The sequence below is a fragment of the Podarcis filfolensis genome (genome assembly GCF_964270895.1).
Source record: "Podarcis filfolensis genome assembly, chromosome: 8".
NCBI classification, from domain to species: domain Eukaryota; kingdom Metazoa; phylum Chordata; class Lepidosauria; order Squamata; family Lacertidae; genus Podarcis; species Podarcis filfolensis.
The window spans coordinates 74,239,622-74,267,443 of NC_139611.1; the positions used below are offsets into that span (position 1 = coordinate 74,239,622).

Sequence of the window (27,822 nt, forward strand, 5' to 3'; positions counted from 1 at the left end):
TTTATTTTTCCAGTTCCTCAATATCAATCTCTTGGCCACCATTAGGGCACGGAAACTCCATTTCCATTGTCCCGTTGATAATTTCCACACTGCAGGAATATTGTTCAATAAAATTTTCTCCGCTGAAATATTTAACTTTTTCCTGTACAGTCATAGTTGCACAGTCCATCCAGCACTTTCTCCCAGAACTTGTTAAGTACAGAACATTGTACAAACATACGGTAGATTCCGGTGTATAAGACGACTTTTTAACCCCGGAAAAGAGGTTAAAACGTCGGGGGTCATCTTATACGCCGGGTATGGGCAGCGCGGAGCGGAGCCCGCCCGCTGTTGCTACTGCGGCAGCTCCGAAGCAGCAATAGCAGGCGGCAGACTCCGCTCCACGCTGGGCGGCTTTCTCCTGGAGCGGAGCTGCCCAGCGTATTAGGCGACTGGGCTTATAAGACGAACCCCCAAACTGAAGCTGCCAATTTGGGGGGCCGTCTAATACGCCCAGTCGCCTAATACACCGGAATCTATGGTATGTTTCAAAGAGGCATTGTCCTTGCCACATCTCCAGTGCCGAGCTATCTTAGCTAACCCATTGTTATACAACCGTAAAGGAGTCCAATAAACTACATATTATTTTCTATTGTATTAGTCTTAATTTTAAATCTAATGACACTTCCTGGGTATTGAAGCTGAAACATTTCCCCACTGTCAATATAGCTCTTCTGCATGTAAATTTGCTCCATGATAACTGTACCACTTTCTCACCCTTCTCCCTTCTGGTAAACCACAGAAATTCCAATGCTAGAAGTCAGGTAAGCACTGCCACCCCACCAACAACTGTTGGGAGGGTCTCAATCTTTATCCCTTTTAACAAATGCATGGTAGAGAGAAATTCAGTTCACAAACCTTGCACAGTTACTGTATTTCCATGGTGGTGGCCTTGCATTTTCTCCCTCTACTTCGACAATCGTTGCTGCCCCTAGTCTAGTGGAGGCATTTAAGAATATATCCTGCAAGCTCCAGTTTTATTCTGCTTTGGTCAGACCACACCTAGAGTCCTGTGTCAAGTTCTGAGCGCCACAATTTAAGAAGGATATTGACAAGTTGGAATGTGTGCGGAAGAGGGCAACCAAGATGGTCAAAGGGTCTGGAAACCAAACCTTATGAAGAATGGTTGAAGGAGCTGGATGTGTTTGGCCTGAAAAGTCGAAGATATGATAGCCATTTTCAAATATCTAATGGGGTGACACAAGGAGGATGGAGCAAGCTTATTTTTTTTCCTGCTCCTGAAGGTAGGCCACAAACCATTCACTTCAAGTTACAAGAAAGGCAATTATGACTAAACATCAGGAAGAACTTTCTGACAGTAAGAGCTTTTCGAGAGTGGAGCAGACTCCCTCAGGAGGTTGTGGATTCTCCTTCCTTGGAGGTTTTTAAGTAGAGGTTGGATGGTCATCTGTCATAGATGCTTTAGCTAAGATTCCTGCATTGTAGGGGGTTGGACTAGATGACCCTCAGGTCCCTTCCAACTCTACAACTCTATGATTCTATGATTCTATTTATATCCTGCCTTTCTCCAAGATTGGGACTCAAGGAGGCTTACACAGATTAAAAGGACGCTGATAAAGAAAACATAGAAAAGGGCAATAGTTTAAAAGTGATTAAATTATGATAGAATTTAAACAATACGAAAACATATTAATTAAAACACAGACTGAGCTTTTTAGCAGGACTGTGCTTTTCAACTTTCCCTACTCACCTTTAAATAAAGAAACAGGACTTACAGAACTGAGACTGAGAGCCATTTTAAGTAGTGAGGAAAAATACCTCTGTATTTATATATAGTGGCATTACCTCCTGACAGTAAAACTGAAAAACTGCTGTGTCCTGCCTCTCTACCCATTTAAGAAGCCAGGTGCAGGTTTCCTCTGAGACACCCTCTGCTGGTAAACAATCCATTCTTGGTTTCCTCTCCCTTCAGCCCTTTGGTTCCAGCAGCCAAAAATGGATTTTGATTTTGATTTACGTCTACAGTGGAAGGTACTCTACCCTCTGTCAGCTCCATCATATAATCTAAACTGTGCATCGTTGGGGGGATGCAAACATGAAATAATATACAGCATGTCATGCGTGATTCATCTTATATGACCCTCACTTGTATTGAATGGAAAATATCAACATGCACTGTAAAAACTGAAGTCAAATCACTGGTACGCTGGTTACTCGCCGACGGAACGCTGGAAGAAGGAGAATAATGAGAATTAGAACCATTCCAAATGCTCAGGCCCAATCTTAGTCTCAGCTCCTTTATTCTTTTTTTTTTTTTTTTTTTTTTTTTTTTTTTTGGTCTCCTGTTCTATCTTAGGAGCTATGGGGCACCAGGAGCGCCTCCTAAGAGTCATGTATCTATGTGTCTCGATTGGGTTATTCTTGTTTTTATTATGTATTTTGTGCTTTTATATTGTGATTTTATAATTTGAACCACACTGAGACCTGCGGGTATAGGGCGGTATAAAAGTTGTTGTTGTTGTTGTTACACTGGCTACCACTTAGTTTCCATGCTCACAGTGCTGGTTTTGACCTATAAAGCCTTACGTAGCTCAGGTTTGCAATATTTTTATTTATTTGGACTACTGCTTGGACTACTGCAATGAGCTCTAAGTGGAGCTACCTTTGAAGGTGACCACTACAACTAATCCAGAATGCGGCAGCTAGACTGGTGACTGGGAGTGGCCACCAAGACCATATAACACCAGTCCTGAAAGACCTACATTGGCTCCCAGTACATTTCCGAACACAATTCAAAGTGTTGGTGCTGACCTTTAAAGCCCTAAACAGCCTCGGCCCAGTATACCTGAAGGAGCGTATCCACCCCCATCTTTCAGCCCAGACCCTGAGGTCCAGCTCCGAGGGCCTTCTGGAGGGTCCCTCATTGCGAGAAGTGAAGTTACAGGGAACCAGGCAGAGGGCCTTCTCAGTGGTGGCGCCCGGCCTGTGGAATGCCCTCCCATCAGATGTCAAAGAAATAGACAACTATCTGACTTATAGAAGACATCTGAAGGCAGCCCTGTTTAGGGAAGTTTTTAATGTTTGATATTTTATTGTGTTTTTAATATATTCTGTTGGGAGCCACCCAGAGTGGCTGGAGAAACCCACGCAGATGAGCAAGGTATAAAAAAATAATAAAAAAATTTATTATTACATTTATATACCACCTTTATCTTCCAAGAATCTCAAGGTGGTGTACATGGTTTTCCTCCTCACCCCCACCCCCATTTCATCTCCACAAAAATCCAGCGAGGTAGGTTTGGCTAAGAGATGGTGCCTGGTCTGAGGTCACTCAGCTTCATGGCTGAGTGGGAATTCTAACCCTGCTCTCCCAGGTAGTAATCCAACACTCTCACCATTACCTCAATGACCACCTCTCCCCATATGGGGAGACCTTACTGGTTTCATCCATCTTCCTTACCCAAGAAGCTGCCTTTTTCAGTGGTGCCCCTCTGTCACCTGTGGAATGCTCTCCTCAGAGAAACATGCTTGGCACCACCACCATCCATGTTAAGGTTCCACAGTGGTACCTCGGGTTACAGACACTTCAGGTTACAGATGCTTCAGGTTACAGACTCCGCTAACCCAGAACTCGTACCTCGGGTTAAGACCTTTGCTTCAGGATGAGAACAGAATTGCGCAGCAGCAGTGGGAGGCCCCATTACCTAAAGTAGTGTCTCAGGTTAAGAACGGACCTCCAGAACGAATTAAGTTCTTAACCCAAGGTACCACTGTACCTTTTTTATTCAGTTTGGGAGTTACAGTGAACTGTGTGGTTATTAGCAATGACAATAACTATAATAGATTTAAACTACATGCACCCTTCACCATAAGCTCCCAGGCAGGGGCGGAGGAAGGGGGTGCAGTGGGGGTGGTCCTCCCCATGTGTCACCACTGGGGGGGTGACAAAATGCCAGGCGGCACTCCCCACAGGCCTGCAGCACGCCTGAGCCATGCGTCTCTCCTGGGAGTGATGCCATGGCTTGGGTGTCGCAGGCTCCATACTGCCCCAAACGGTCCACCCGCTGCCTCCCCCCAGTTGTAGGGCGGCTGAGTGGGAGGAGGCAGGCAGACTTGGAGGCCCAACGGAGCATCCTGCCTCAACTCGGGGCAGGGTGCGCCGCCCCAGGTGCTCTATCAGCTTGCTCCGCCGCTGCTCCCACGGTGAGCCACAACAATGTTAGAAACAAAAACAATCCCAGCTAGAGTGAGTCATGTGGTGGAGCTAATCTTTTAATGGGGTAGGTAGAACTTGTGCATCTTATTACATTACTGGAGAAGCATTTTAGGTATTTTCTATGGCACACTGTTTTCAGTTTTCTGGTTTGTAATTGTCGTTTTTGCTGCTTACATTTCATCTTGATCACTTTTGAGTATAGACTATCAAATGTTATCAGTGATGATGATGATATAGTAATGGTTAAAAACCACCTCTATCTGATCTCTGGGGAAAGAACACAACCCCAGAATCTCTGGTTCCAGAATATATTACTCACCTAAGAAGGAGTAAAGGATGCCCCCTGAAATGGCAAGTGCAGCAATGACCCCGAAAACAATCCCAGAAATCATCCCACTGCTCAGCTCCGTCTTGTCATGCTGTGGTGATTTGGTCACTGCACCTTGGATAATGATGGTGACATTTTATTACATTTCTATATCAGACACCTGGCCAAGTTTTCTGGGCAGTTGTGTAAACAAGGAATTGCAAAATACCACCCACACAAAAACCAGAATAAAAATCCCTCCGAAATAAAAGATTTCCGAGCCTTTTGGATGCTCACCAGACCACAACTCTCATCAGGCCTGCTCTGCTTTTGCCTGGCTGAACTGTCAAAATATGGCCCTGGAGAGATGTGTTTGCTAGTGTGTGTGTGTGTGTGTGTGTGTGTGTGTGTGTGTGTGTACAAAGAAAATTGCAGTGGTTGCCTCAGCCACTTTTGCCTGTGACTATACGCATCATTGGCATAGGGATCTCAGTGCAGAACCTGAAGCACCCAATGTGATCTCCCTTCATCGCTTCCTGTGTCAACCTGAAACTTTGCAACCAGCTTCAGCACTGCCCATCCAGCGCTTCTGTTGCTCTTGAAAGGCAACTCTTAAGGGAATCGGCACATCTCAGCAAGCAACTTCACTCATGTAAAGAGTGCCAGAGGGAGTGTGTCAGTCCACAACGATTGCATGGTTGATTAACTGAAGGCATCGTTATGTCAAGGTGATCACTGGAAGCAAAAGGAAGCAAAAGGGAAATTGTAGCCCTGAATCCTTGTTTTCTTTGGCCCCACCACCCAGTTTCCCTTTTTGGCTTTCCCCACTTTTAGCAAGTGCCTTCAGAAGGTGTGCTATAAGGCGATATCAGGATTGTGAAGAGGGCGACATCCTTTAAGAGTGATTTATTTATTTATTGTATAAAGTGTCTCTTGCATGGGCTGAATAGTCTAGATGCATGCCTGGGGGAGAGAGGGGCAGATTTAGACTCCGTCAGAGCCAACTCCATAGATTTTCCTTGCCCATGACCAACGGTCTTCTGGAAAGGTTCCCAGGAGAAAGGGGCAGGCAAGAGACCATCTCAATACCTGCTGCTGCTGGACACTTCCTCCCAAACAGAGCCATCCACCATCAACTGCCCTGTGGGAAGGATCCCAGGAGAAAGGTGAAGATAGCTCAGGTTAGAGCATGGTGCTGACCACGCCAAGGTTGCAGGTTCGATCCCCATAAGGGACAGCTGCATATTCCTGCATTGCAGGGAGTTGGACTAGATGATCCTCAGGGTCCCTTCCAACTCTATGGAATAAATGTGGGTCCTGCTCCAGCTGCTCTTTCCCTTCCCCTCCACAGGATCCTGTCAGAAGAATCCCAGGAGAGGATGGGTGTGACGTTAACATATGAGAGTGCTGGAGGTGAAATAGTTAAACAGGTTACCCAATCAGGACCAGGGGGTGGAGTCAGAGGGACTATAAAACCAGCTCTGGGAGGGGCAAAGGGAGGAGTCCGTTGGGAGTCGGGTGGTTGGTTGGAGTGGGAGTGAATTGGGATAGAGTTGTGGGTAGGTTGATTTAGTGTAGCGAAATAGGCTGAGTCAGGAATAGTTAGGGGCTAGGAAGACAAGTAAATATCTGAGAGGTGGTTTAGTGAGTGAGAGCAGGTAGTGGAAGTTATAGGTCTGGATAGGCACCCCATGAATGTAATTGACCGATACTGTTTATGAAACCACATGCAATAAATAAACAAAAGTTTATGTTCCAATTTGTACCAGGTAGGGCCTGGGTGGAGGCAGCGAGAAATAAAGTGGTGGCACAGGGATCAATAGACGGTGAAACGTCCGGGGACCCTGTGTGATCGCCACAATGGGACATAGGAAAAGACCATCTCAGAGCTTGCTCCAGCAGAACCATCCCGTCTTCACACACAACTTTTGTGCCATCAACTGCCCTGCCTCAGAGATCTCAAAAACTTTTAAAATATATTGATATTGTTTCCTTTTGTGGGTGGGGTTAACTTTGGAAGCATTTGTATCCTGAAAGCTGGCATATAAAAATTTGCATTCAGATAAACACAATTAAAAATGATATGCAATCCTTGGGCTTTCTCCTGGAGATGTGTAAATGTTAGCAGACCATGCATGAGACTTAAAGATGAAGTGGAAAGGCATGCTTACCGGTACTTGTCACGTTGAGCTCAGAGGAGACATTGATTGTGACCGCCCCATATTTATTTGCTCCGATGCAGGTGATTAAAGACTTTTTCTGGCCATCTAAGTCTCCTGGCCAGCTCAGGGTGCTGGTAACCGTGTTGCCCTCAACCCAGGAGAAGAGTTTCATGGCCCCTGATCTCATAGTCTCATTTACAAGCTTCCCGTCCACATGCCATTCAATCTTGGATGGAGGCCAGGAGTGGATAGAACAGAAGCATAAGTGTCCTTTCTTCTCATACTGGCACGTCGTGCTCCCCATGGTGGTGGTGGCCTCAGGGGGATCTGGGAAAAGATTTTGGAAAGCCAGGGTGAATTAATCCAATCCTGGGCTATTAACTTACCTGGCGTAGCTACGACAGAGCATGAGAGGCTTCTGGGATGCAGAAGGCGAGCCACAGCAGTAAACTCTGTCTTATGCAGAGGTCACACCTGGAATGGGGTAGCTGCATCCCAAAATGACCTGGCCAAGCATTAGGAGAAATGGGAGCTGTAGTCCATATCTTCAGGCATGGGGTGTAGGCTCTTGCCACTGGCTTGGAGTAAAGATTGATGGGGCTTCTAGTTCAGACAGCTCTGCTCACAAATGTAAAGCCAGAACAAACGCCAGTTGGGTGGTGGAGGGCAAGTGTGGTGCCAGCATATAAAAGGAATGCAGAGGGTACTTTTTATCATATGCAGTGGTTATGTAAGATAACAAAATTATTTTGGGAAATGATATATAATGAACTGAAAAAAAAATGTTGAAAATAACTTTTGTCAAAATAAACAAACCTGTAGCCTTTGTTTTTAGGAATTATAGGTACTGAGATTCCAAAAGATCAGAAAAGACTTTTTATGTACACGGCAACAGCTGCACAAATGTTATTAACTCAAAGATGGAAAGAAGCAACAACCTCGACTAAGGAAGAATGGCAAGCCAAACTGCTGGACTTTGCCGAAATGACAAAACTGACTGGGAGACTGAGGAATCAAGAAGATAAGGACTTTAAAAAAGAGTGGGGAAATTTTATAATTTACCTAAGAGACCATTGTAAGCAAATCCAGACATTAGCTGGACTTCAAGAATCACTTGTAAAGCAATGAGGTTTATGTATAATTTAGAGAAATGAAAATCATGGAGAATATAATGATATGTAGATGGTTGTTGTTGGTTTTTTTAAAAAAAACTGTTATTAGGACCCATGAAAGGGATGGGGAAGGGGGAGCCACAAGATTCAGAGAAATGACTATACAAAGAATTTTGCTATTAAAAAAAAATTCAATAAATAGATAAATAATAAATAAATAAATGGAATGTAGAAATGATCCTGCCATGTACAGGCCAGTAAGTCTTCAAAACATAATACCGTTGTTGTTTTTTCATGTATAACACGTCCCTGTGTATAAGATGCCACCTATTTTGGGGGATGCAAAATTGAGAAAATGGGGGGAAATTGCCCTGAGTTGTTGAGCTTTCTTGGGGGCGGGTGACCCAGGGTTATTGAGCTTTGGGGGCTGTTGGGAGTTGGAGTCCAACAACCTCTGTAGGGCACCAGATTGAGGGAAGGTAAACTTCTGCTCTTAGGGGATGAGGCGCACGGCAACATTGTGACACAGACCCCGCTTGTCAGAAAGTGGGGGCACTGAGGGCACCAAAAAGGGAACTGGGGAACCCAAGGGCAAAACAGGTTGTGGGGATCTGATCTTCAGGGAGATGCTGAGGGTTTGTGGATTTGAATGCAGTGGAAAGAAAAGAGAGAGCTACTCACAGCCAAAGGCAACGCGGGTGGATTGATGGACTGTTTTCTTCAAGTTATGGTATGTGACGCTGCAGGTGAGGACTTTGCCCTCATCATCTAAGGAGGGCGTAAAGGTGATGTCACCTCCGTATGTCTTACTCCAGTCGCTCGCTGTCGTTTGCCAGAAATGTTTGACGTGATTCTTTAAATTGGCATTCCAGTTGATTTGGGGTATATTCCCTGGGCACAATCCTGGCACGAAACATCTGAAAGTGGCTGGTTTACGCCAGACTGCCTCTGATGGCTTCACAATCTTTGGCTTTGTCAGATCTAAAGAAGTGAGATTCACCGGGAAGGAGAGAGAAGAAAATTCACAGGATCCATAGGATGCACAAGCCCTGGATTAAGGGTGGAATTTCTCAGTCACAGACATTTTGCCACTCTTAACTCCCACCAAGGTTGTCATCCTTTCGTTCTCATGGGCCTCTTCCCCTACACACACACACACACACACACACACACACACACACACACACTTAAGAACTGCTTGATATCCTGGAAACTAACAGTCCACAGGTCCTAATGCAGTGTCGGCACAATTTTGAAACATTCACATCACCCTGAAGTGTTTCAGAGTCTCTTGCTTCTAAATCCTATGTTTAATGCTCCTAGGAGAGCCACCTACCTGTCAAGAAAATCTGAGGTTGAGTATGAATTCGTTTACCGAAAGAAAGAAAGCTGAATCCTTCTCCTTTCTCAATTCGCAAGTAGTACCAGCCCACATCTTCTGGCCCCATATTCTTGATGCCGAAGGAGCAGTCACCAGTCTTAGGATCTCCTGTTAGCTTGAAATGGGTCGTGGTAAGATTTTGATTTTCGTTATTGGTGCAGACAATTTTACCGGGGATCCAATATCCGGGCCAGATCCAGCTGTGGGATTTATCTGCATCCTTAAGCCAAAAGGCATATAATGCCCCAGACTTTTCCATGAACCATCCAGGTGTAGCAAACCTGCAGGCAACATAGGCACAGAAACCTTTCTGTACAGTGATAGTTTGGACCACTTTGATGGAAAAGTCGAAGTGCTGGGCCAGCACGCCTGCCAGAGAGGGAATAAAAAAGATTTAAGGGTTATCTAGAAATGTTCAGTTAAAACAAGCTCAGTGTTCTCCTCCTCTAGGGTAGCCACCTGAGCATTGCCTCCCCAAAAGAGCCATGTTTTGCCTGCCCCTGAGAAAGGGCAAAGAAAGACACTTGCATAAAACTTGAATAAAATCTGCAAAAATAATCCTCAGAGTACTATACTGGCTATCCCTGATTATTAATCACTCTCCTTGGAACTGTCCAGGATGCTGAACGACTTCTCTTAGCACGCTTGATTTCTGCTTCTTGCCATTTAAGAGACTTTAAGAGGATCAGAAAGTCGGCAGTTCGAATCCCCGCGATGGGGTGAGCTGCTGTTGCTCAGTCCCTGCTCCTGCCAACCTAGCAGTTCGAAAGCACATCAAAGTGCAAGTAGATAAGTAGGTACCGCTCCGGCAGGAAGGTAAACGATGTTTCCGTGCGCTGCTCTGGCTCGCCAGAAGTGGCTTAGTCATGCTGGCCACATGACCCGGAAGCTGTACGCCGGCTCCCTCGGCCAAAAAAGCGAGATGAGCACCGCAACCCCTGAGTTGGTCACGACTGGACCTAATGGTCAGGGGTCCTTTTACCTTTACCTTTACCTTTACACTCCCTGCCTCTGAATCCCTTGCCCCAGCTATCTGCTCCAAACCACTACACAACCCCACTATCCTCAATCTGACTTCATTGAGCCCCTACTTGCCTAACTTCTTCCCCAGAACCTCCTCCTCCAACTCTGTGGAGCCACTTGTAGGCTTCAGCAAGGATGGAGACAAATCTAGAATCAGTTGACTCTGCTAGTCATTGGCTCTGGCTGTGTTTGCTGTGATCCAGTGGACAGGAACATTGGTTAAAAAAAAAAATCAAAGCATTTCCTCACCTTGTCAATTTCACGTCAGAAGGGACAGGGGAGAGGTGGTAATGGCAACAATAGCGGACAGGAAATAAGATAATGATGGGTGACTGGGGGGGGGCATAAGGACTTGGACAAATCATAAAAAGACAAAGGAATTAGTGATGTTCTTCCTCTTCATTTCTGCACACGGCTCTTACCTTTGCAAAGTAAGGCAAGGATTAGGGTTGCCACTGTTGCCAGAGAGGATGCCAAACCTTTTGTCTTTGAGGAAGGATTGGCAACCTGCCAGCTATTCTTTGCCTCCATCATCTTCTGGCTACAATGGAGATCTGTCAGAGGGAAAGAGGGAAGGGTTTGACAAGAAGGAGAATTGTGACTACAGGCCACTGAAAGATTTCTGGTTGTGCTTGGGGAGGTCTCACCAGCGATCCTTGCAGCCCAATCCCAGGCATGTTTACTCAAATGTAAGTCCCATTGAATTCAGTGGGGCTTACGCTCAAGGTGCTGTGCGTAGGCTTGCGATCTTAGATAAAAATCATGCCAGTGGTAGGACTATTTTAATTTATTTGATTCAACTGGCAGGTAAATCTGTCAAAATTTGCTCCTCCATTTCTCACTTTCCCAATCTTAAGACCTTAATGATTCCACATCCGTTTATGAGGGGTTTTTTATATGTTATTTTTTTACTAAACTATGCATTATAATACACAATTTACCTCCTTACGTGCATTTTTGTAGATGGTACTTGACTGGAGCTGTACATCAAAATTCAGGGAAGTGTGTGAATGGCTGTGTTCTGTTCGCATATTGTTGCAGAAAATGTGAATGGAGAAGACTCACCTTTAAGAGAGCCAGTGTGGTGTAGTGGTTAGGAGCGGTAGACTCGTAATCTGGTGAACCGGGTTCACGTCTCCGCTCCTCTACATGCAGCTGCTGGGTGACCTTGGGCTAGTCTGAAGTCTCTCAGCCCCACTCACCTCACAGAGTGTTTGTTGTGGGGGAGGAAGGGAAAGGAGAATGGTAGCCACTTTGAGAGTCCTTTGGGTAGTGATAAAGCGAGATATCAAATCCAAACTCTTCTTCTTCTTCTTCTTTAAATGAGAACCAAATTTCCAAATGCCCCACCCCTACCCAGATGTCACCTGAAATTGCTTGAAATGTGATTCAATCTCACCTCAAAATAGCAGCAGTTTGGAAGCCCCGCAATCAGCTGGATGGGGGGGAGAGAAGAGGGCACTGATGGAGTCTAAAATACTTAATGAACCTTGACTCATTTTTATAAAAATCTATAAACAATGGGAAAGTCTAATTTTCCACTTCTCTCTCCTACCTCACTGCCTCTTATTCATTCTAAGCAGATTCCAACTGCCTTGGAATATTACATCACAAAGGATGCCCATATTTTTAAAAGGCAAGGACATTCCACAGATTTGGATGAATCTATTCATTTCATACAAACATTTTATTTTGTTTTTTAGAATTGGAAGGGACCCCAAGAGTCATCTAGTCCAATCACCTGCAATATAGAAATCTCAGGTTTCTTTTCCTCAGTTTTCAAATATACCGTATATACTCGAGTATAAGCCGACCCGAATATAAGCCAAGGTACTTAATTTTAGGACAAAAAACTAGGAAAACTTATTGACTCGAGTTTAAGCCGGTTCACCACACCACAAACCTGGTGGTGGCGGCAGCGGAGGAGGAAGAACAAGAAGCCCAAAAGGGCTGCTTTCGGGCTGCTCGCTCCTCTGCCACCGCCAACAATGGCAGAGGCGGAGGAGGAGGAAGGAGCAGCCACTCATCCCTCTGCCGCTCGCAAGAGCAGGCATAGGAGCCCGGTTGGGAGAGGCACAGCACAGCGCCTCTCCCAGCCGCGGCTCCTGTGCCTGCCCTTGTGAGAGGCGGGCAGTGGCGGAGGGATGAGCAGCAAGAAAGGGCTCCTTTCTTGCTGCTCATCCCTCCGCAGCTGCCTGCCTCACTCGAGTATAAGCCGAGGCAGGCTTTTTCAGCATAAAAAATATGCTGAAAAAGTCAGCTTATATTAGAGTATATACTGTAAGTGCTCTGCGTTCCCCCATTGTCATGAACTGGTTGGATGCAAAAGAATGGTGGGAAGAACAGGCTAGGAAACAACAAGAAGGCTCAGAGCCCCGGGAGTGGAGGTGGGACAATGATGAGTGGTCAGAGGGAGAAGAGGAGGTGTCGGAAGCTGAGGAAGTAACAGGGTTTAGTGAGCTGGGAGACTCTGTGGCAGAAAGAAGTCCAGAATCAGAGGTGGAAGCTGAAGCAGGAGGGTGGGAGAAGAGAGGTCAAGAGGCAGAGAAGATTCAGGCTGGTGACGAGCCATGGATGGCACTTAATGCATGTTGAACCATTTTTATCTATAAACAATAGAAAAGTCTAGGTTCTCCTTCCCACCCCCACCCCCTCACTTACCTATTGCCTCTTACTCACTCTAAAGAGATTCTAGCTGCCTAAGAATATTTCATCACAAAGAACAGCCACATTCTCAAAGGGCAAGGACATTCTGTAGGGATGACAAATCTTTCCATTTCAGTTCATTATCTTTCTGATCTTAGTTCTCCACATTTCCACATCAGCTTGCAAATTCATGTAATGTTTGACTGGCGTGTATATCTGGCTTTCTAAACGATCTTCCATGGTGACCATCTTCCATTGTATCATATTGTGTTATATCACACTTTTGCAAGTCACTTAGAGTGCCGTCATTACAGATCTATAGGCACCAGGCATTCCTCTTCTCCAAGGTCTTTGGCTAATGAAACCATCTATGGCCTTTTAAACACTGGGGAGGGGGATTTGTGTTTTGTCGCTGTTGTTGTTACTATGTTACGCGTTTTTTATATTGTAAACCACCCAGGGATCCTCAGATGAAGGGTGGCATGGAAATTTAATCAATAATAATAAATGAATAAATAATGTATAAAACTGCATTATAGGAGGGAAACTGCTTTGCAAAAATGTGGAAAATTGCATACAAAAATGTGTATATTTAGATAATTTCACACTAAAGTGCTGGTGAATTTTTGTGAGGACTTAAAAGCAAACAAATTAGTAACTGATGTGAAAATGGGGAGAACTAAGCTTTGAAATAGTGAGAAGCTTGTGAGAAAGACATGGGCAGATGCACTGATCCTTACAGAATGTTTTTGTCCTATTAGAATGTGGGTGTGCTTTGTGATGGAAAAGGATATTCTAGGGCAGTTAGAACCCATTTGGAATGAGCAAGAGGCAATGAGGTCAGTGAGAGAGGGAAAGGGGCATGTACAGACAGTTGTTTATAGATCAAGAAAGGTTCTTGTGTACATTATGTTTTTAGGCATTATCTGTGTCCTCTTTCACTCTCCTGCCCAAACCATCTGAGTGTGGGCACTTCCAAATTGTTTAATTTGCCTGTGCACAAATTTGTGAACACACAAAATATCCTGCCAGGAAAAGAATAAAATTGAATGAATGGTCCCGATACCACTGGCATGATTATTATCTAAGACTGCACACGTATACCCATCATCTGATAAGACCTCCCCATGCACAGCTGGAAATCCTTCGGCAACCTCCTCATCATCAAATCCTCCCCTCTTTCTCTGTGGCAGATCTCCTTCCATGGGAATAACTGTAGCATGCACAGGATGCAGGGAGGGAGAAGCTGGCAGGTTGCGAATTCTGCCTCAAAGACAAATCGTTTGGCCTCCTCTCTAGCAACAGCGGCAACCGTGATCCTTACCCTGCTTTGCAAAGGTGAGTGTGATGTGCAGAAAAGTCACTGTAGAAGTCTCATGTCACTTTCTGATTTCTCCAAGTTTGTCCTCAGCAAGTGAGGGTTCAGCTGAGGACAAACTGAAGTTGATAGGGAAGGGCCCCATTCCTTCTAATGGACCAGCCTCCACTGCTCCTGTCTGTTTGCTTTGAGGAGCCCTCAGTAGAGTCGAGAAGAAGCAGATCAAGCAGTGGTCTGGGAAAGATAACTGGATCAAAGTATGGACAGATAGGGAGTGTAAATCCTACCAAAGCGCAGGAAGCAGGAAGCAAGAGCGATCAGAGATAAAAGATGTTCAGCACCCTGGACAGTTCCCAAGAAAGTTATTATTAAAGCAGTGGTAGCCAGAGTGGTTCGGGACTCCAGATCCCATCATGCCTGGCTATAAGCCATGCCAGCTGGGGTGATGGGTTCAAGAACGTTTGGAGGGGACATATTTTGTATGCCAAGGGTCTTGATCACATTCACCAGCATCTCTACGTAAAAGGTATCAGGTTGCATACCTCTGCCTGAGATCCCGTTGGGCTGCTTCCACTCAGAGCAGACAACAGTGGAGAGGGTATAGCAGAACTCTGGAGTTCTGGCTCAATTTTCAATACTATAATCAACTGGGGTAAAAAGTGTGGTAACATTTGCACCATCACCAGAAGGTCTAAAATGAAACACTTAGGATTCAGGGAAGGTCTCTTTGCGGTGGCAGAGTATATTCACAACCAGGTGGCTTAGCTGGTGCTCCTATAGCAGATAATATAAGTGGAGTAAATGCAGTGGGGGCTGGAAAAGGTGAGGAAAGTACATGGTCCTTAGCCCTGTTCTCAGTTACAAAAAAATGGGGGGGTGTTGCCTTAAGAAGGGATCTCTTCTTGTTAAAGCCAGCCAAGGCCACAAAGGTAGACTGTAATGGCAAGAGGAGGTGGTAAAAAGACTACAGTAAAATTGGCTCAAATGGAGAGGATCTAGCAATGGCACACAATACAAGATCTGAGTTTTCTTGGTGATTTTTCACGGCACACATCTTGAGTACCCCAGTGGCTTAGTAAGTATCTGTTTCACAAAACAGTTTGAAACTTGTTTTACTGTCACGACTTTCTGTAAAGAACTATAGGAATGGAAACATTGGTGAGGCTGCTGATAACTCTTTTATGGTATCTCAGACCCTTTTACAGAATGGCAGTTCCTAGAGGGATGCGCATGTAGACAGGAGCACACTGAATTTATGTTCTCGAAATTTTATTTGGAACCATGAGGGCTAGAAACCTTGAAACTTTGAAAGCAGAGGTTCTCAGTGTTGTAGCACAAAAGTGCCTCAGGAGCTTACACATCTGCTGCATGTTGCCCCCCCCCCGTTGTACTAGACTCTACTATTTTGCCCATAGCTGGGAATAAAAAACCCAAGATTTTTGGGTTCTAAGAGAAAGGGGGGAACAGTGGAGTGGGTAGAAGGCAGCTTCTTGTGAATGACACTCACCCCTAAAAACATTCTGCTTTTCCCTGCTGGGATCTGAAATGAAGACCAGTGGGTGATTCCTGCAGGCTTCTCTGGTCCCATAAGTGAGACTACCCCAAGAGGGGACACATGGTGGTCACATGCCCTGTTTTACAGAGGGTAGTCCCCACAATGTAAAGGCATCCTCTGTTTGAAGGGCTGCCTGGTCAAACTTCAGTTTAAAGACAAAGAAGAAAAATCATGAGGGCCATTGAAGGGGCAGCAGACTAAGCAGGCATGCAGCTCACTTGGTCCTTCCATCTATGGTAAGATGCATTTCTGTTTCAGTTATAGTCCTTGTTTCTGCGTTTGCATCTATAAATATGCATTAGCGCATGCAATTTTGTGCAGACGAATCTCCTCTTCGGCTCTCTTTCTTTGCCATATTTTTGGAAGTGCTGGATGAATTGGTTGACTTTGGATTGGTCGACGTTCCCTGCTGTTTTACTACTCCCGATTGGTACAAGCGCAGCTCTGAGCCCCTGTATGGCTATTGGTTTAGGATTACGGATCGGCAGACCAATTTGGAAGGGACCAACATCTGGGTCCCGGGTGAACTTAAGGCCAGCAATGATGAAAGGCAGAGATTACTTAGACTTCACTCCACTCATATGAAGTTATCAGGGGATCCAGAAAAAGGCGACTGCTCGTTCACCATCATCAACGTTGGACTCAATGACTGGGGCCAGTACTACTTTAGAATTGATAAAGGAGAGAGCTACAGATACTCCTTTAATCCTTCCAGTTCTCAAACTCACACTAATCCTCAGGTTGTGCTGACAGGTAGGTGGCTTTCCTATTAGGGGCATGCATAGGATTCAGTCAAATCCCAAAGCCTGAGTTTAAAGCATCCTGCTTCAAAATGATTTGGAGTTTGTCTGAAGCAAAGCAGGATCTCTCCAAAGAGCCCCAAGCCAAAGCAAGAGTCTCTGAAGCATTTCATGGCACGGTAATTCAGATATTTGAAAACTGTGCAGTCAGTGTGTCTGCAAACATGGAAACACTTCTCCCCAAGCTTGCCATATAAGGAAATTGCAAGGGGGGAAATGGAGAGCTCTTTTGTGGCTGACATGTCTACTCGGAGCTAAAGAGGGCCTTCCAATCACAGTATTTGCAAGGAGTGAGATGTTGGTGCAATGTATCACGTTGTCCTTGTCTGTTCTCTACTCTTTTGCTTGGTTCTTGGTTGGAACATGCTGGACATTCAAGTCCCTCTGCCTCTGGGCTCCATGCCCTCCCGTTCACTCTGGTGAAATCAACTTTGCACTTTGATTCCTGTCAAGCAGAACACAACCTGGAGCTGTTTCCCATCCCATATGTCATATTTCTGTAGCCTCAGCACCCACAGTGTAAGAAGGACATTGCCCTCATGTCCTGCTGGTGGGAGTTTTCAGAAGCATCCGGTTGACCACCCTAGAAAATAAGGTGATGGACTTGATAGGCCATTTAGTCTTGAGTTCCACTGAAATTAATGCGGCTTAAGGAAATCACAACTCATATTCACATTGATTTCAATCAAACCAGAGTATGACTAACTTGTCATGGATCCAGCTCAATAATTGTTGTCCCCACCCCCCTTTTAAGAAAAGTTGTTGGTTTCACTTTGTGCTGATGTTTTCATCACAGTTTTAACATTTGATCTGTCTCTTTTCATTACATATGGTTTTATAATTTTATGGGCAGCTGACTTGTGAGTTGATTGAACAAAAAGACCAAGTAGAGATTGAGTTGAGTTAAAATAATAATAATAAATATCATTGCCCTGGGATTTTGCTACATTAAGGCGCATTGATGGGCACATAATGGGTTCTCAAATGTGTGGCCAGGAGGCTCTTGAGAACAAAAGGATGACAACCTTGGTGGGAGTTAAGAATGGCAAAGTGACAATGACTGGGAAATCCCATCCTTAAGCCAGGCCTCATGTGTCTTACTCAATGCCCAGTGAATCTTCTTCTAATTCCTCCCTGGGGATTCTCACTCATTTAGATCTGAAGAAGCCCAAGATCATAAGGCCACATGAAGTGATTTGGGAGAAGCCAGCCACTTTCAGATGTATAGCAGCAGAAATGTGCCCAGGGACTAAGCCCCAAATCACCTGGCCTACAGAGCCAGATATACACCCTGTTTACGCAACATCTTCATGGAATACTCAACAGAGCAATTGGAGCTCGACCTATGGAGCTGACATCACCTTCAAGCCCAGCTTAGCTGATGATGGCATTGTCCTTACCTGCAGCATCAAATACCATTTCTTAAAGAAAGCAGTCCACGTAGCCACCCGCCTTTCCTTTGGCTGTGAGTAGATCTTTGTTTTCTTTCCTCTCCCTGCATCCCAATCCACAAATGCTCAGCAGCTCCCTGAAGATCAGATTCCCCCCACCCTGTTTTGCCCTTTGGTTTCCCACGTCCCCTTTTTGGTGCTCTCAGCACCCACATTTTGACAAGGGGGACCTGAATCACAATGTTGCAGGGCACCTCATCCTCTAAGACATCCCTTGAGCCACATACAAACCTCTGCCTAATTTGATGCAGAAGCTAATAATAACAATATTAATAATAATAATCTTGCAATTTTCAGTCCAAATGATTCTTTGAGAAGGCAGGGTTTTTTTTGCCAGTTTTGAACAGGATTCATAATGGCATTTTCTAGGAGAATTCAGATCAAGAAAAGCACAAGGTTACCCTTCCCTTCCTATCTCAGAACATGAAGGAATGTATGTACTCATTTGTTCTTGCCAGCAATTTTACACATGCTTAAAGGAACAGGGAATAGACCACAGGCTACATTGTCTGTCCTAAATTGAGATGAAACCATTTCCTTCTCTCTCTTTCTCTGGGTGCCTTCAGCCTGTCTCTAGCGTATTTTGTGCAAGGAATTCAAGCACATACCAGAAATCTAGGTTTGCACAATTAAAGTGGATTGAAGTGCTCTGCCCCCTAGTGGAACAAACACACTTTAATAAAATTAAAAAAGAAGAAGACTTCTGCAGTCCGGAAAGTGATGGGGCAGGGGAATGCACTGGAAAATGTATGATGAGTGGGAAGACTTTTAAGGAATCAAAAGCCAATGAAGATGAATGCAAAATGAATGCTCATTGTCATAGAACCACCCTGAAAACAGAAACAATGAATGCTCAATAAAGACCAGGTGTAATCTAACCAGATCCTCTGGATGAACCCCTGTCCACTTCTCTCTTGGCCCATCTATGCTATACATTTTTTAAAAAACTATGATACCACTTTAAACAGTCATGGATCCCTCTAGAGAATTGTGGGAGCTGTACTTTGTTAAGGTTTCTGAGTATTGTTAGGTGACCCCTATTCCCCTCCCGGAGCTACAGTTACCACAGCAGTTTAGCAGTCAATCCCTCTTCCCAAGATACTCTGGAAATAGGCAATAGAACAAAAAATAATAATACCCCCATCTCTCTTCCTCCCCTCTCCTTTCCCCCACCTGCAAGATGTCTAAGACAAAAGTGTCTCTCACCAAATGCAAAGAAGTTTTGAAAAAGATTGTGAATTGAAAGTGGAGACAATAGATGTACCTTTCCCTGTTTCTCTGTCTGCTTTGTAACGCAAATAAACCTTAATAAAAACAACTTTTTTTAAAAAAAAGTGTGATGTGCACATCCACATCACAGATTTAAAGCATTTTCAACACCACTTTAACAGTCATGGGGTTGCCCAAAGAAGCCTGGGAACTGTAGTTTCTTTAGGGTGCTGGGAATGGTAGCTCTGTGAGGGGGCTCCTAACAACACACAGAACCCTTAGCAAACTGCAGTTCAGGATTCTTCAAAGGGGACCATGACCATTAAAGTGGCGTAACAGTGTGTGGCTGTGACATAGCTGTCAACCGTCCCTTATTTGGCGGGAAACTCCCTTATCCCAGCGCCGTTTCCCGCTGCTGTCCTGGATTGATGATGTCCCCTAAATTTCCCAGGTTTCAAAGGAAGCAGCTCTTCTCCCTCCCTCCCTGCCGGCCAGGGAGGAGGAAGGCTCCAAATGTGTTGCTTGGCTGCATTGCTCACCCAATAAGGAGTCTAAGAACGACTGGGGGGTGGAGCTTGCATGCCTTGTGCCAATCAAATCGGCTGCGTTGCCTGGGGACTCGCCTTTGCTCAGCGCTTCCCAGTGGAGAGGTGACGGTGGTTTTCCTTGCTGCATCCCCTTTGCCGGATTGCTGCGCTGTGGGAACCACCGCTTGAGGCTTCATTTGGCTGCTGGTTGACTAAGATCCCTTATTTTGGCTGCTAGTCCCTTATTTTCAAATCTGTAAGTTGACAGAGGGCTGTAACCTCTGTATAAAACAAACTTTATTTGCTTCCGCTGCCCCAAAGCCTCTCGCTCTCTGTTGTAGCATTGTAAGACATGTTAATAGTTCTGAATTTGGTCCATTCACCTCGGTTTTTTGTTGCTTTCCAGATAGGCCTACAGCCAGCACCATCCTGCCTAATGCTACATGTGAGAATGAGGACCGAGGCCACCGTTGCACCTGTTCTTTCCACTGCTGGCCTCCACCAACGCTTACGTGGGAAGTGGACGGGGTAACCGTCACTGGGAACGGAAGCACAAGTGACATGGAGGTCTTACACTGGGCTGAGGGCAATGCGGTGAGCAGCACCCTGCTGTGGAAAGGAGCCTCCATTGACCACTATGATCCCTTCATCACCTGCATGGCAACCAACCCCTTTGGGAAGCTGACAGTGGTGATCCTACCTGGGTCCAATGGAACAAGTGAGCATCCCCTGCCCCAGACTTCACCTTTAAGTCCTGTGCATGCTAACATTTACAAATCTCCAAAACAGGCAGACTTGGGTGGGCAGCCCTAGGCACACTTTTCCTGGGAATAGGCACCATTGAACATAGCGAGACTTACTTCCAAGGAAACATGCATCCGATTGTGCTGTTTGGCTTCATCCAAGGCAAGGATGGGGGACTTTTCTCAGCCCAGGGGCCACATTGCCTCAATGCACCGGACACTGAGGTCCAGTGCCGAGGGCCTTCTGGTGGTTCCCTCACTGCGAGAAGCCAAGTTACAGGGAACCAGGCAGAGGGCCTTCTCGGTAGTGGCGCCCTCCCTGTGGAACGCCCTCCCACCAGATGTCAAAGAGAAAAACAACTACCAGACTTTTAGAAGACATCTGAAGGCAGTCCTGTTTAGGGAAGTTTTTAATGTCTGATGTTTTATTGTATTTTTAATATTTTGTTGGAAGCCACCTAGTGTGGCTGGGGAAACCCAGCCAGATGGGCAGGGTATAAATATATTAATAATAATAATAATAATAATAATAATAATAATAATAATAATAATAATTATTATTATTATTATTATTATTTCTGTCCGTCTATCATGTCACTTCTCCCTCACCTTTTCTCCAAACTAAAAAGTCCCAAACTTGGAAAGCTCTCCTCGTGGGAGAGTTGCCCCTTCACCATTTCCGTTGCCCTTTTCTGAACTTTCTCCAACTGTGAAAATCTACTCCCAGGTAAAACCTTCCCAGCACTGGAAATGCATGTATATTCGAAAAATGAATTGTAAACAGCCCATTTCACTGAAAATGAAATGCTTGCTTATGCTGCAGTTTTGAAGCCAAACTTAATTACCTTTGAAGTTCATTTAATGATGATAATGAACTAAAGATGATAAATACCTTTCAGGCTTTCCAGGATATACACACCCACATACACAGAACAGTTATCCCACAGGCTGCAAACAGGGCTCCCCTGCATTTAATGATGCCTTTAATTAATCAAGCAGCTAATCATAATTAATTGATAATCAGATTTAACTTGCAGGCAGTTCAGAACACAAGCACACAATATGCACAGCTTGCAGGCTTAACATATAGAATAAGAGAACAAGAAGAACATACGTTTAGAGAAAATTGGAAAACATTTATTGAATATATAGGGGGGAATTGTGTGCACTTGGAAAGGTTGGCAGCATTGTGATAAATTCAACAGTGTAAATAAGTTTTGATGGATGTGGTAATGGAATACTGAATGGTTTAGTTTATGTAAAATATGCAGGGATTTATGATTTGCAAAATGAAGCGTGGAAAGAGAAGAAGGGAAGTCATTGATATTTTAAGGATGTTTAATTAATGCATTCCTTCCTGGGGCATGATGGCCAGAGGCAAATGTGGGTGTGATTCTTCCCTTTGTCCAATGGGCTACATTCCAGCCACACAGCAGTCAGAGATGTCTACGCAGACATGCACAGGCACACCTCTCCATCTAGGCAAGCAAGAGGCATTCTCACTATTCAAGCGGTGGTTGTTGGTGCCCATTGGAAGTGGTAGGATGGAAGGCAAGGAGACCGGCAGCAGGTGGCGCCAGAGCCAATGAGATGCAGAGATAAACTCAGCCTAGTTTTGCTGCCATCCTCCTCTGGGCTGGGAGAAGGAAGATGACAGTCGGGTTGCAGGGAGGAAGGCAGGATGGCTGGGGGGAAACTGAAGGCAGAGTGAGGCTGATGGGGCAGTGCCCCACTTGCCACAATGGACCGGCCTCCACAGAAGTAAAGAAAACATTCTAGCCAGGCATAAGAACCCAAGGAAGATTTCAAAGCAGCATTGGTGAGGATCACAATTGGGAGAGCCCCAATGGTGACATAGAGAGATTGGGGTGGACGGATACATTTGGACCTGGGTCTGAGCTTCCCCTCCCGTCTAAATTGCTTTAGCCACTGTATTTTTATGCTAAATTTAGTGGTTGGGGCCTTTTGTTGGTTGACTGGGCTTCCTATTTTGTGATGGATTTGATTCTGGTTTTGCAGAACATTCCTGGAAGCCAGCATAACTTACCCCTATTCCAAACTCCATTGAGGGAATCTCTAAGGAAGGCTTGCTGAGCCAGTAGGTGAGCAAAAGCCCATGTTTTGAGGATTGGGCCCTAGGTCAATGTGATCAAGGTTTGGAATAGGTAGAGGTCTCTCCTTTTTGTCCCCCATGCAACTCTCTCAGAATGCCCATTTGGGGAGGACTTATGACAGCGTAAGTTACACCAGGTAAGCCCCCACACTGAGTCAGGGTGAGGGGCTTGCATCAGTGGAGCCCCAACTCAGCAAGGAAATACAAAGAACTCTTAAATCTCTGGTCTCATGGCAGATCTTGGGTTTGCACTGTGCTGTTATTATTGTGTGAGGGGTTTTTTTTTTTTTTTGGTATTTTCCTGGTGTATGTCAACTGCCCAGAGAACTTGATTGGATGGGTAGCATATAAATATATTAAATCATCTTTTACAGAAGGCCCTCTATCACCACCTTATGTGAAGGTGAAGATTCCTTGGGTCATTTCTGGGATCACTCTTGGGTCCTTGAATCTGCTGACTGTTGTTGTGGCCCTGGTTTACCTTGGCATAGGTGAGTAATGTGGAGAGCAGGCCTCTCCTCCCTCAGTTGTGGCTGAGTGAGGCAGGCATGTCATCTCCCGGCTTAACTATCCATGGCATAAAGATCCTTAGTGGATATTTACCCTTGAGGTGACCCATCTCCCTCTACACCAGGAGGTGTCTATCACCTTCCCTAATGTCCATAAAGGTATCACTCTGTTTACCTGTAAAATGTGACTTTGGCTTTCATAGGTCAGAAGGAGCCAAGTGTTGCTCAGTCCCGGGGCTGTCTTAAGCATACGCGGCACCGAGGTGCAAAGATCTGTCCAGCGGCACCCCGCCCCCCCCAGGTTGCCCAGTCCCAGGCATGCAGGAGGGCACCCCTAGCGTCTATGGGTAAGACAGCCCTGCTTAGTCCAACCTGGGAGAAGGAGTTGTGAAAAACTGAGCTGCCCTATGCAGCTTTTGTTCATGGCATGGGGAATATAGGTATAGTGGAACCTTGGTTCTCAAACGGCTTAGTCAACGAAGATATTGGCTTCTGAATGCCGAAAACCCAGAAGTAAGTGTTGCAGTTTTTTAACATTTTTTAGAAGCCAAACGTCCAACACAGTTTCTGCTTGAGTGCAGGAAGCTCTTACAGCCAATTGGAAGCCGCACCTTGGTCTTCGGATGGTATCGGGAGTTGAACGGACTTCCGGAATGAATTAAGTTCAAGAACCAAGGCTCCACTGTATATAAATAGAGATTTCCTAGATGCCAAGTTCCAAGTTTGGGGCAAATACTCTTTGCTGAGAGAACCCCAGGGGAGTTTTAAATATGCAGCCGAGTAAAGCATGGAAATATAGGATGTTAATACTTTTAAAATATACCTTTCTATGTTCCTTCCAAAATTGCCCTCTACCCTAGCATAGAAAAAGACCACACATTTGGTACATTTAAAATGGTTTACTTACAAACTCTCCAAAAATAGATTCATACGCTTCTCCATACAGCATTCAAAACAGTCTCACAAGCAATAAAACTTGGCTTGCTTAGTGGTGAAAGCCCCAAAATTATTGGTATAGGAATACAAGAGTTGGAAGTGACCCAGAGGATCATGTAGCCCAACTCTCTGCAACGCAGGACTAAGCAGCTGTCCCTTACGGGGATCAAACTTGTAATCTTGGTGTTATCAGCACCACACTGCTCAGTCCTGCTTTATACTGTGAGGAAACTCTTATTTCTGGGAATGGTTCCTTATTTAGGATTGAAATTTAGTATTACAGTGGTACCTCGGGGTAAGTACTTAATTCGTTCCAGAGGTCCGTACTTAACCTGAAACTGTTCTTAACCTGCCTGAAGCACCACTTTAGCTAATAGGGCCCCCTGCTGCTGTTGCGCTGCCGGAGCACGATTTCTGTTCTCATCCTGAGGTAAAGTTCTTAACCTGAAGCACTATTTCTGGGTTAGCGGAGTCTGTAACCTGAAGCGTATGTAACCTGAAGCGTATGTAACCCGAGGTACCACTGTACTAAATAAGCAACAGGGTGACATTCTTAGAGGGACACCTGTGTCGCTATTGAAACTGCTCTTAGTACCCCAAAGTTCATAGGATGGAGAAGGAAACTGAAATAAAATAGGTAGCCAGACTAAGGGTGGGCCTGAGCATAAGGAATGGCTTTAATGCCTATGATTTTCTTCCCTCCAGTGTCCAATCGTCAGGTTTACAGGCATCGTAGAGATATGGCATCAAAGAGATTACAGGCGTCGTAGAGATGTGGCTGAAGTTTCTACGATGGATGCTGCCATTTCCTGTTCAATGCAGGTCTGGCATTGAGTGGATCATATGAAATTAATTTACCATGACATGCTAGCTTTTGTTTCATATTTGCATTCACAGCCCAAATATGCACAGTAGAGTAACTTCCCTGTGCTAGTAAGCAAAGAATAAATCCATTTTGGCTTGTGGAACATTCTCCATCCTGATTCAATTGCTTTATTTTCCACAAGTCTTTCTTCCATTTTGTAGGCCACTGACGGGGAAATATACATACTTTAGTGTATTTTAAACACATTAATAGCAGGTAACAGCCAAGCATATATCAAGCCATCAAAGATATTAACAAGCCAATTTCCAACCCTGCATGATGCTTTTCCAAGTTAATGAATTTCCAGAGGGGCAGCTGGTGTTAGTCATTTGCAGTAAAAAAAAAGGGGGGGAACAAAGAGCCTTGTGGCACCTTGGAGACAAAGGGCTAATGACAGCAATTCTAACCATGTCTACTCAGAAGTAAGTCTCACAGTCAGAAGCTGCTATGTTGACCTGTCGGATAGGCACCTTATGAACAGAGGGGATTAGGTACCTTCAGGGATTTTGGGGGAAATAGACCATTGCAACTTTTGATACCATGTTCCCTGATCTGCAACTCATCAGGGAGCAGGGAGGCCTAAGGGATCGGGGGGGGGGCAGTTTCCACATCCGCAGACCTGATGCTGATGCCAGCCAGGACAGAAGAGCCCATCGTTGTGCCTGTTGCATGATTAAAAATGAACTAAAAACAAACCCCTGTGTTGCAATAACACAATAAAAGGACAGTGTCTCCGGAATGATGCTACTGTTTCGTAATAGTCTTCATCAGCCGATATTTTTCAACAGAATATATAAGTAAGATTCATGCTAAGGATCAGTGCCTTTTGAGGCTTTTGAGACATCTTCCGTTGAAACTTTTGAAAAACTATTGAGAGACTTTACTTTTGAAACTTTTGTGACATCTTCTGTTGATACTTTTGAAAGACTATTGTGAGACTGTCCTTAGACATCTGTTTTGAACACACGGCTTGACGGTCCTTGCTACCACTCTGTTATTTTGTATGTAAGACCTTTGATTGGCTTACTCCTACAATTTGAATGATATCATTATTCTATTATATCTTTTCTACTAACTATTAGCCTATGTGTTGTGTTTGTATTGTTGTGCATGATTAAAAATAGCAGTTTAAATGTCAAGCAAGTGTGCAAGTTAATGCAGAAAAGGGATGGTGCAGACTTTAAGGATGAACAGAGGTGAACAAGACACAAGACAGGAAACAGACTTATTCTCCTCCCCACCCCCTTACTGCTGTGTGATAGGCAGGCATTTAACAGGCCTTGGGTTTTCCAACAAGGAAGAGCTGTAATGGTTAAAGCTTTTACTGTTGATACCTGTCTGCCATGAAGTTCTTAAAGGCATCATAAAACAGAAGCCAAACTCATATGCATGGTACCCAATTTCATATCTATCTATCATCTATCTATCTATCTATCTATCTATCTATCTATCTATCATCTATCATGATGATGACAGTGAGGAAGTTCTTCCAACATATTCCATTCAGGATTTCTACCTCATGTCTCTCAATTTTCTCTTCAGGCTCCACAGCAGCAAGACTACGAGGCCTGGATCAACAGGCCTTGGTGGAGACAGAACCCACTGAACTATTGGCACTGATTCTCTTGTTTCTTTCAGCGACGATAAAAGAACCTTTCCAGCCCTTATTCAAGACGCTAGGGACTAGCACCCTTGCCCTGGAAATGTTGCATGTACAACTCTCCTTCTTCCTTCAAATAAAACATTTTGCTTATTCACATATAAACTCTTTATTTTACCTTTCAAAGCATTTGAGGCATGCATTCCCACCATGTGTTGGACAGACCCAGCACCATTACAATGAAGGAGAGAAGGCCAGCAAGACCTGAAGCAAAAGACCTTAATTGATCCTTTGAGGCCTACATTTTGTCCCCCATTTCAAGTCACTACAAATTCTCCAGAAATGTATTTGCTTACTTTTGCCCTGCCAACTTACTTTTGCCCTGCAGTCTTCAGCCCCTGGCTCCGCCCACCCTCAGAATGTGGCCCTCAGAATGTTGGCCACATAAAATCCACTCTGTGGGCTGAAAGGCATTATCTACCTTTGCTGCCGAAAGCACCACTGCTAATACATCCAAACATGCCTTTCTTCCACATAAGGTACTGGGGCATTCAGGGTGAGCCACATAGGTGGAATCAATCTCCACAACCACAGTGTTGTGCAGTTCTGCCGAGACCAGATGGGGTGACAGATGAGGTCCTTGTGGTCCAGACCAGTGGTTGGAAAGACTATGGTAAACCTCTCCAGAGTCATGGAGGACTTGACAAATCTGCATATACCTTTGAAAGACCACACAGATCTGCTATTGGGTCCCTGAAGCATAGATTCACACAAAGCGGCAAAACGTTCTTGCAGGTTATTAACAGGACTTTTATTTGAAGTGCATATGCAGAACAAAGGTACAGGGTGATAAATACGAACCTGCACACCCAGTCAGGGTGTGCCCCCTTTATTTGCAGAATAGAATACCACCTGATCTCTTGTAAGTCACCTGATTTCTTGTAAACCACCTGATTTCTGGGAAATCGAAACTTATAATAAGTTCCTATTACCATGTAAGGTCTTGGTCTTCCCTTCCTCCTTCCTGCAACCTCCCTCATCCTGGTATTACAATAAATCCTTGTTCCTTATCTCTATCCGCCCAAGCTAGACATTCCAACGAGAGGCCCATTTGCACTGTAACATTTAAGCATGTCCTTCTGCTTGGTGTAGAAACCTCCCCTTTTAGGATAATAATAACAACAATTATATTGTAATATGCCCCTTCACCTCCACTGAAGGAAAGTGCACTATCTTCATTACTCAGACTCACAGACTTTTCAGCAGCTGTTACACCTGGAAAGTTCTTGAGCTTTTTTTTTTTTTTTTTTTTTAGAAAACCACCAAAATTGTTGAGCTTCTTTTAGACA

At 44.7% G+C, this 27,822-nt stretch overlaps 2 protein-coding genes across 11 annotated transcripts; one reads left to right on the top strand and one right to left on the bottom strand.

Annotated features, from left to right (window-relative positions):
• Positions 1-1,795: 1,795 nt before the first annotated feature.
• On the bottom strand, positions 1,796-11,777 carry LOC310769311 (sialic acid-binding Ig-like lectin 14). 2 transcript variants are annotated; one of them, XM_083628330.1, is made up of 7 exons: positions 11,757-11,777; positions 10,624-10,755; positions 9,134-9,547; positions 8,479-8,778; positions 6,695-7,012; positions 4,536-4,658; positions 1,796-2,228 (listed from the first exon to the last, which is right to left on the bottom strand). In XM_083628330.1, exons 2-7 carry the CDS (start codon positions 10,733-10,735, stop codon positions 2,191-2,193), a joined length of 1,305 nt encoding a protein of 434 aa, XP_083484456.1. In that variant the 5' UTR covers positions 10,736-10,755; positions 11,757-11,777; the 3' UTR covers positions 1,796-2,190. The 2 variants fall into 2 exon arrangements, with proteins under 2 accessions (XP_083484456.1, XP_083484457.1); XM_083628331.1 differs by having other exon boundaries at positions 11,601-11,769.
• A 1,189-nt stretch (positions 11,778-12,966) lies between these two features.
• Positions 12,967-26,630, top strand: LOC310768991 (uncharacterized protein). Of its 9 annotated transcripts, XR_014551394.1 has the most exons (8): positions 12,967-13,039; positions 13,609-13,686; positions 14,041-14,185; positions 17,847-17,985; positions 20,114-20,425; positions 22,938-23,054; positions 24,714-24,830; positions 26,416-26,630. XR_014551394.1 is itself a non-coding variant. In XM_083628003.1 (5 exons), exons 1-4 carry the CDS (start codon positions 13,975-13,977, stop codon positions 24,776-24,778), a joined length of 705 nt encoding a protein of 234 aa, XP_083484129.1. In that variant the 5' UTR covers positions 13,755-13,974; the 3' UTR covers positions 24,779-24,830; positions 26,416-26,630. The 9 variants fall into 9 exon arrangements, 1 of the variants encoding a protein (XP_083484129.1); XR_014551395.1 differs by lacking the exon at positions 12,967-13,039 and having other exon boundaries at positions 13,238-13,686; XR_014551396.1 differs by lacking the exons at positions 12,967-13,039; positions 14,041-14,185 and having other exon boundaries at positions 13,244-13,686.
• Positions 26,631-27,822: the final 1,192 nt, after the last annotated feature.